At 33.5% G+C, this 10042-nt stretch overlaps 1 protein-coding gene across 2 annotated transcripts; it reads left to right on the top strand.

Moving 5' to 3' along the window:
• Nucleotides 1-421: 421 nt before the first annotated feature.
• LOC142342061 (uncharacterized) lies at nt 422-9767 on the top strand. Of its 2 annotated transcripts, XM_075393243.1 has the most exons (5): nt 422-530; nt 1034-1185; nt 1950-2063; nt 5735-5852; nt 9391-9767. In XM_075393243.1, the coding sequence occupies exons 2-5, from the start codon at nt 1082-1084 to the stop codon at nt 9613-9615; spliced, it is 561 nt and encodes a 186-aa protein (XP_075249358.1). In that variant the 5' UTR covers nt 422-530; nt 1034-1081; the 3' UTR covers nt 9616-9767. The 2 variants fall into 2 exon arrangements, with proteins under 2 accessions (XP_075249358.1, XP_075249357.1); XM_075393242.1 differs by lacking the exon at nt 422-530 and having other exon boundaries at nt 963-1185.
• Nucleotides 9768-10042: the final 275 nt, after the last annotated feature.

The following is a 10042-nucleotide window of genomic DNA, read 5'->3' as shown; positions in this document are numbered from 1 at the left end:
ATATATTGTTTTTAGTTTTGTTTTTGTCATTTTTTGTTCTTAGTTTTATTGTTTTCAACTAATAATGTTCATATCCGCCCTCTCTGCAAAATAAACTGTGAAGCAAATCCTTGCTTAAGCTCGCCAGATTGTGAAATATCGTGAAATTTATTTGGTAGTCCGAGGCTTCAAAAATTTGCTTACATGTTTTCACGCTCAGTTTTTGATTATGACTCATTACCGAAATTCAAAAACAATTCATAGCAGTAAAAAAAGGCAAATAATTGAACTCGTAGATACATAAACTTTCTAAACTTTCACGGGTGGTTAAATTTTCAATGTATTCTCTCAAATTGAAGTGGTTCGACTAATCAGAGAAGACGAAGTATTTTTTGAAAATGATAGAAAAATGTATTTGAAAACCAGACGCAAAAAAATAAATCTCAGAAAGCAGTCGTATGTTAGACCAGTATTAACGCTTAAATTTGTAGCGTGCCCCATAAAGTTGAAATAAGCGAACGCTTCAAAAACACTGTCGTCATTGACCATTTGTATGATCAATTGCATGTTTTCTAAGGTTTTCATTATTCCATCTTTACGGGACAGACTATATATAGTCCCTAGCATAAAGTTGAAACTCTAGCAAACATTTCAAGGGTCAACTTTCAAATCTATAGTCTGTCACATAAAGTTAAATAAATAATCGGACTTTCGAAAAACTAAAAAAAAAACGCAATTGAGCATCAATGTGGTCATTTGAATGTCAGCGTTTTTTTTTTGTCAAGCACCTACTCATCATTTTTTCTGCATGTTTTAAATTTGAACTTTGACCTTTGAACTCTGACCCATAAATTTGTAGCGCTAGCGAACGTTCGAAAAACTCCTGACATGCAAATGAACATCAAAATACTCACATCTATATGTCCTAAATTTGACCTTTGACCTTTCAAATAACCGATAGCGTTGTAACTTTAATAGGTCTGACCATGCATAGTCCCCAGCAAAAAATTGAAACGGTAGCGAACCTTTCAAAGGTCGAAGTTCAATTTTATAGGCCAGTCTAGATTTTGAGCAGTGAACAATTTGAGAATCGTGATCAGAAATGGCAGATAAAGGAGCAATGTACAAAGCGTGTAGTGGACTGGGAATTCCAGTCCAGATTTTTTTCTACATCATGCTCTTCTTCTTCTGGTGGCCAGCTATGTGGTAAGTGACAATTTGGGTTCAGTTCCCATAAAATTTCATCGGTGGATCATAAAATGTCCCATTACCATTTAACGCTGGGCATAAAAAATCTATATAAATTTTATTATTTTAATATATGATTATTTCTATATTATATATGAAAATTAAAATTAAAATCTAATGCTCTCAATGTCATCTTTTATATCTGTTACTTTTGGGTCCTTCAAAAATTCTTTCCAAAAATATTCTTTAAGTTCTTTTTTTAAGGAAGCTTTCGATGTTGTTTTCAGTCTAATATTAGAAGGCAGTCTAATATTAATATCTCCTATTCCAAACGGAAGTGTAATTCCTCTTCACTCTTACCTTTTTGTCAATTTCTTGGGGGGAGGGGGGGGGGTGGGAGATTTGGGATTTGGATATCTTTTTTCTTCTGTTCTTCATCTCCTTCCTCTTAATTGTATTCTATATAGAAATTGACAAAAAGGTAAGAGTGAAGAGGAATTGCACTTCCGTTTGGAATTGCACTTCTTTGGTTCTATATTCACTCATTCGTTCTGCATTATATTCTCTCATAATTGTTCTTACAGAATTTTGAAACTATTGTTCAATTATAGGAATACGCTAGGACCGTAAGACTTTGGCTCAACCGTAAGTACTGGTGCGTTTATGTTGCTCGTTAAAAATTCCTCGCTTTTTTTAACGCACCGTACCCCCTGTGTGCGCTCAAAAATGGTCTGCGTCATGAACAAGGACCTCAACTTAGGCTGGAATGGTTTTCCCTTCAGGTACTACGACACAGAAGATGTATACGCTACAGAGCACAGTGGTGGAGTGTTACAATGGTGTACACAGAGCATACTCCAAAGCTGGGAATGTGTCGAAGTTACTGAGAGTATTGCGTAAGTTCACAATCATTTCACAATTATAGTCTCTCCCATAAAGTTCAAATAAGCCAACGCTTCAAAAGCAAGTAGGCAGATTGCAAAGGTCAAAGTTCAAAATTAAATCATGCAGAAAAAATTGAGGAATAGAAGCTAATCGGAAAAAACGTATACATTCAAATGAGCACTTTGATGCTCAATTGCCTGTTTTTGACGTTTTCGAACGTTTGCTTATTTCAACTTTATGGGACAGACTATATAGTCTGTCCAATGAAGTTGAAATAAGCGAACGATCCAAAAACGCCAAAAACGTGCAATTAAGTATGAATGTGATCATTTGGATGTCAACGTTTTCTCCATTAAGTTTTCATTCATCAATTTTTTCTATATGTTTTAAATTTGAACTTTGACTTTTGAACTATAACCTGTGGCTTTTGAAACGTTTATTTCAACTTTATTACGCTCTAACAACCGCCGTTAAGGAGAGCAGTTAAAGAGAGCAGTTAAGGAGAGTAATTTCGCAATCACTGAACTTTTCATTATTTCACTATTTTTTGGAATAAATTTTTTAAAGATGTAAAGTGATTACAAAATTGGCTGTCACAGCAAAACCAGTCCCTCTGAAAGTTTCTATTACATTTACCAAATTTAGTTAGCATTAGTTTTTTTCGTTGAAAAATAGCAATCCTAAACGCTTAGAAGGTAGGGCGCCTGTACTGATTTGGTCTTGCTAACCAGTATGTTTTTTGTTTTTACAAAATATTCATTTTGCTTTAGATTGTAGTTCAATTTCAAGTCAGATTTTGAGCCGTTTCAGGCCTAGATATGACTTCAGTGCCAAATTTAGATTATTCGACAAGACTAGGAAAGGGCCCTTAATGGTACTTAGCGGCATATTACTAAAAAATGACAACGTAACAATGCTTCTATGCTTCCATAAATTTTTTTGTTCAATTAGGCCAAAATTTATAAATGTTCTCCTATATATTAATTTTTCAGGAAAGGCGCATGGTTGCTTTTTCAGACTATTTTTCTTGAGCGAAGCCCCCAGGCTGAGAAGTCAGAGCATTGCAATACTGAACCATTGTGAATCCAGAGACTGTATACAGACTTGAACAGATTCTGTTCATGTCATAATTTACACTGATCAGTCTTTTTTTCAAAGTGAAATTGTACTTCTGATTTTATCCTGATTTTGATTAGTTCATAACTATTATCATTAAATTATCAGCCAAATTAGCATTATTGTATAACTTTTGTCAGCAAAAAATCATTGTTTTGATTTTTTTAGTGAATTTTTATTGTACACTGTAATCAGTGTAATCGTAATTCACATTGAAAACAGAATAACCAAAGTAATATCCATCCCTACCAACAATTCTCAAGATGTAAGCTTGCAGCTTAATTCACAGTTTTTGGAGAATATCGAAGTTGGATCAGCATAATAGACTTCGCTTTCTAGATTGCTTATGCGAAATCTAATATCATCAATGCGATCAGATTTTAAATTACTAAAAACAATCAAGTTTTTGTTTTGTGTAGGTTTGCATCAATTGATGAGCTTTCTTGTCGAAGCCAAAATACTTCTATTTTTTGCACAGATAGTGCTTCATTTAGTCGAAATAATTAGATATTAGATGTGTGTTTTGAGTCTTTTTATACCTATGCAATTTTTAATGCGTGAACGAACTAACTAAATCCATCAACTAAACAAAACTTTATGATATTTAGCTCAAAAACAAAACTTTATTCAGATATGGGATGGATGCGGTCATAGAATTATGAAGTTATTTTTTATTACACTTTAAGCGCACAATTTACATACGTTTGTCAGAGCTGCTTTTTTTTCTATTAACACATATTTTTTGTTCACATTTTCTGTAGTTTGTGGTTTCTTCTGATATTCTAACTTTCTCCCTGACAAATTTTTAAGTTTTTGGTATTGACTCATTGAACTTTTTATTAATCTTAGTTTCATGCACTAAGTTCCATATCTCAATATCAAATTTCTGTTTTTGAAGCGAAACATCTGAAAAAGCTGCAACATATAGCAGACACAATTTTTTTGTCATTTTTGATCAAATAGGTTTTTGCTGATGCTGATTGTCAAAGGTTTTGCAAAATTTTTTGTTTTATAGGAACTTTAGTTCATATGGATTTGGTCGGTTGGCATCTCAAAATTATGCTTAGTACAAATATAATATTTATTTTGAACCATTTTATTGTGAGCTATTTATTGTGAACCATTTTAAGCTTTTTTAATCGTTTCCTTGAAATATGGCACAACTATTTCTGTTTAATGGTAAATTTTATGGGCTTATAAACAGTATCAATTAAATATCTTGTTTTTTGACGGTCCAAATGAAACTTTACATAAAACATTTAAAAGAAACAATCTTGGTTTTTGGTCGTTTGCCTAATGGCATTGCTTCACTCATAATCCTTGGAATAGGTTTGAATTTGTTGCAGCAGAAGTATAACTCAAAACACTCGCTGGAAAAATCTTGTGGTTTTGAAATTTAAATTTCTTAGTGACTTATTGTTTTAGAGTTCAGCCATTTTGGAGTTTTTACGCGTTCTTGCGGAGGATATTGATTTTTGCTTTAGCAGTGGTTCCAGTGCATCCATGTAGTCTTACCTCTTTAGAAATGGTGCGGAATCTGATTAATGTTTGTTCTCTGTTTTTCTTTAAGATTTTTTTTTTGAAAATGGACCTCGCCATTGTTCTTTCAAACGTCACTAGGTTTAAGTTTTTGATGACGACGCTCAACCACTTCAAGAAGACCCAGACGTTTCCTCATTCTTTCTTGCGTAGAATTTTTTCGAATAGTTACTTCCTTTTAAAACGTTCTACATCCTTTTTTGTTTATTTCAGTATTAAACTTCAACGCGGGGGGGGGGGCATTCGTGGAAGGTACTTTTGACGGCATTACTTATAATCAAACTAAGTTGACAGTGCGCAAAGTTATATTAAAAATTGTGAAATTTTCAGAAAATATTTCACTTTCATTTTAAGATAGTAACGCTTTAATGATCTCTGTGAACTGAAAGACGTAAGAATTTAGTTGCTAATGGTCATTGTGTTCTTTAAGGAAAATTGACATTTGAAACTCTTTAGTGAACAAAAAAAGGCTGAACTTGAAACCTTGACAGTTGCATTATTATTACCACCTACGTTGCAAGAGCACAATGGTTATCTGGTAAAATTGTAGAACTTTTTGTGGGACTCCTGCAAAATTATGCACTTTTGTAAATTTTCTTGCAGGAAAGTTACGAGATACTAGAGAACTGCCAGGGCGTCTCTAATTAAATGATCCTGCTCTCAATTATTATCTCACTTATCAGACTCACCTGCACCCTATTACATAATTAACCTGTATTAAAATCCACTTCTGATAGAACTAAACTGTGCTCGTATTTATTTCTGATAACAAGGCACCTGCTTTTGAGGCCATATCTCCCTGAATTTTGTTAAATTTTACAAGAAGATAGGTCTAAAGTTGTGGAGTTAAATTCAATACGACCTTTTTGGTCGTACTTTAAGTCGATGACTTAACTTATTAAGTATAGTCAAATTATTTCCATACTAAATATTGACCGAGGATGTTCTTTGCTCAAGTCGAGTTCTCTCCACTGGAGTGTGACATAAGGATAATTGACGGGTTTTAACTTCTTACACTGTTTATTAGGAAGTTCTCGCTGGATCATGAGTGGAGCCATTACCAGGCAATCAAAGCTTTTGTCTCTCTGGCTGACATGGTCGCTTTCCTGGTCCTCATTCTCTACTATGTTCAGCTCTGCATCAAGGTCACCTTCTAATATCCCATCTCAACCAATCACGTTAACGGAGCGAGATATAACACTTATAGTATCTTTTATCAAATCTTATAAAAATTCATCATATAAGACTGTTATCTGATTCGAGTAATACAATTGTCCAAACGAGTTCTAGAATTGGCTCAAAACGTCACCTCAGAGCTCTGCTCGGGTCAAGTTGTGAGGGGGTGGGGCTGTATAAAGGGGGAATTGTGCATAAAATGAGCTGAATAAGCTGAAATTCTCTAAGAAAATCGGGGCTTCGAAATTCTGTAGTAAAAGAGCTGAATGTGTTGAAATTATTCAATGTGTTAAATATTTAGTTCTATGTGCTGAATAAAAAGTATTTTCGACGGGTTGCTTACAAAATTCAGCACCTCTCTTAAACAATATCATTGATTCTAAATAAACTTATAAATTTAAAATTCAACACTCAGTCCATTTTCTGTTTGTAACCATTGTCGTGATCGATAACACGGGTCAAAGAATTCAATAAGTTGAATTTTAAATTAAAGACTGGAACTGAAAATTCACAAAATTTAGCTCGTATTTATAGTACTTATCATTGCGAAAAAATACAGAGAATATTTAGATTAGCTAAGAACATTTTAATTGAGTGAGATGTGAATAGATCTTGGTTCCCATTCCGGACGTGATTTTCTATTTTCATTAACATTTCATGAGAATGATATATGGCCTAGATACAATCGAGTTCATTAGTGGATGTTAGAGTCAGGTTTCTATGGGTGAGAGAATTTACTTCTGACATCTGATTGATAGGTCAATAAGGTAATGGTAGCGCCAGAACAAAATTACAATCGAATTTAGTCTTGTGGCCATTACTTATCGACTTAACAACAAAGTTCTACAGGTATGTTCTTCTTTCGTTCTTTGAAACCTTAAAAAAGAAATTGTAATTTTCATGATGTTTTTTTAAACCATCACAAAATTTTTTACCAAATCTTAGCACCATCGGAGCAAAATTTTTCCTTATATCGGAAGTGTTACTCATAATACGAAAACAATACGCTAATTGTGAACAAAAAATGTCTCTATTTATTTGATGAATAGTTTAAACAACTGTTTTTACTTGTTCTCCACGAAAAGCGCTTAAATACCTTTAATTGGGCCCAAATTTGATTAATGAAATCTTTTAACTAACTAAACTTAAGTTTTTCTAAACAATGAGGTGGGTATCTTCAAGCGTGTATTTGATGTGTTGAATTCGCAATTTAGGATGCAAGGAACTCTTATGGTGATAAGTGATAACGAAATCTGTTAGAAGGTTGAGAGAGAGAGAACAACCTAATGTAAATTGTGCAGAAGATAAGCTTGACAAGAATTTTTACTTGTTCAGCGCATACTTTGCTAGAGATATGAAGCCTTGAGGAACAAGAAAGAACATGCGAGTGGGTTGTAAGAGATGCCCAAGTTCGAGAGCTTAAGATTAGTTGGTGTTAATGGGTAGTACACTAGGCTTGCAAGTAAGAGATGCTAGTTCGAAACCAGCACTGGTACATTTTCACAGTAGTTGCGCCTGCATAGACCTCCTAACAATATCAGTGACGTCAAACTATTAAAAATTGTTAGATAAAAGTAGGCAGCACAAATGGTCCTGCAAAATACTGACAATCTTTTTCTTTTTGCTAATTTCCACAGGTCAAGAGATGGGATTGGTCGATGGAGGATTTTAGTTGTTAAATGATGTTATCAAAATTGATTAAATCCAATTGAGCAAAATAATGGTTTTGCGGAATAACTAACAATTTTTCTAAAAAAAAAAAGAACATTGTTAATTTCCTCTGGTACACATAAGTATAAAAAGCAAATGGTAAAAGAGGCAATGTAAAGTTAAGAATATAACATTATGTAAAATTATAAAATCTTTAAATTACTTAACTAAAAATTTGACCTTACATTATTAAAAAATGGCCTAAAATGCGAACATAAAATGTTCTCACAATTTTATATGTACATCGTGAAGATTAAGAATTAAAATTAAAATCTAATGCTCTCAATATCATCTTTAATATCAGTTACTTTTGGGTCCTTCAAAAATTCTTTCCAAAAATATTCTTTTAGTTGTTTTTTTAAGGAAGCTTTCGATGTTGTTTTCAGTCTAATATTAGAAGGCAGACTATTATAAATTGGAATGGCTTGTGCAATAAAAGAATCAGTTAAAAACTTATTGTTCTTTCTTATATCGAAAGTTACTTTTTTTGACCTGTCATGTTGTTTTATTCTCATGGTAGAGAGAGGTTCAATTTTATACGCTGGAAGATCGTTGCTGAGTAAGCGAATAAAATATTTTGAGCAACGATATTTCAAGAGAAAAGAAACTGGTAGTATTTTGTTGCGAAGTTTGAGATCTGTAGACCGATCGTATTTTCTCCTATTAAAAATGGATTTTATTCCCCAATTCAATTGTTTTTCCAAAGTTGTGAGTAATGACTTTTGCAACCCTATCAGAATTAGAGCGGAATAATGTAGATGACTTATTACTATTGCATTAAGTAATAAGACTTTCGTTTTCTGTGGTAAACTTTTACTTAGTGTATTCAAAACTTTTATTCCACAAGCCATTCTCTGAAGAATCTTTTTCACTTCTCCATCAAATTTTAGTTTGCTGTCTATAATTACGCCAAGATACTTTCTCGCATTTTGTAGAAAATAGATTGTTGAATGTTTATGGAATGAGATCTAATTTTTCCAAGAAAAAACTTGATAGTAGATCCATGCCGTTACAAGCTATAAGCAAGAGAGTGTGAGAATTTATCAGATCTGAATCAAGAAAATCCTTTTGAAGGCTGACATTTCAAGCGTGTACACGCTGAATCGAGAAAACCTTTTCTGCAAGCCCCGAGTTAAATTTATATTTTATGCGTTTTTAAATACCGCTGTTACTCAACTAGAATCGGCTGTTATTTTTAGACTTTCTTTAGCGGGTTATCACAGTGATGAATGGGGAAATATAATTTTATGGTAACCGAGTGAGATGAGACTCGAGAAATCTTGATAAGATCTTGGTATGATTTTTGCAAAGAAAACGTCGAGATATGTATGAACTCGTAAGTTCTCTGCCAGAAATTCAAGAATTAAGATTTTGATGAAATTAACATGATAAACATTATATGATAATTAAACGACTAAAAAACTCAAAAATTTGTAGAATAATCCTTAGGATCTCCTGTTTATCCTGTTTGCAAACGTTTAATCAACTGTAAATTTGAATTAAAAAAATTCTGAATCTCACTTGTTTCAGAAACCTTTTGGCCATGCAACCAGATTTTTCAAGATCATAACTTACGACAAAAAAATTCTTGATTGAACTCAATAAAATCTTGTCAAGATCTTATGAAGGTGTGTCCAATGAAGATGTCCAAGATCTTATGAAGATGTCAGCCAATCAAGATCTTGGCAAGAAATTTCAAGTTTTGCATGAAATGGCAGGGTGTTTCTCTGGGGAACCAGTTCGATTTCGTCCATGGATTTAGAGGAAGCAGCTTAACAAAATCTTTCCAAATTTCAGAGCCACATAATTGCCGCAGTTTCCACAATCGGAGCAGCTTTGCAGTGTTTGTTCACACTGATAGCATGTGGAATTGCGACTTCCCTCTTCAGTGAGGTGGGGGTTGTCGACACCGACCCTTCCTATTCCCTTTTCCTCGTCTGGGTTGGGTGGATCGCCAGCATTGGAAATGTAGCATTGGCAGCGTGTGCTGGTTATGCGGCCTTTTCGGACAAGGACAATTGACCTCAAAAATAGCTTTTTACCGTACTGACTAATTTACCCTCAATTGAATGAATGAATAATAGAAATTTGTAAAAATAATCAGTAGTATTGAATTTTAACTAAATTTCTTAACTAGAAGCGACAACATCAATTGCAAAAAGTGCCCGAACCAATGTTTAATCATATTTTATGTACTCTCAACTAATGAAATAACTAAAAAAATCTGTAAAAAAATATTGATTTCATCCCGGGAGGAGGTTTCACCCCTATTTCACCCCTAATTAGCGGGGATTAGGGGGTAATCCATTTTCCACTCTTATTTACCGGGGAAAAGAGTGTAAGAGTGGAATTTGAAGAAATTACACTGTTATTACACTTTTTTGTACACTCTTTTTACACTCTTAGAAAGAGTGTAATTAAGGGTGGAATGATAAAAGATTACACCCTT

Source organism: Convolutriloba macropyga, chromosome 7, assembly GCF_964194025.1.
Source record: "Convolutriloba macropyga chromosome 7, txConMacr16.3, whole genome shotgun sequence".
NCBI lineage: Eukaryota > Metazoa > Xenacoelomorpha > Acoela > Convolutidae > Convolutriloba > Convolutriloba macropyga.
This window is presented reverse-complemented; position numbering and strand designations above follow the sequence as displayed.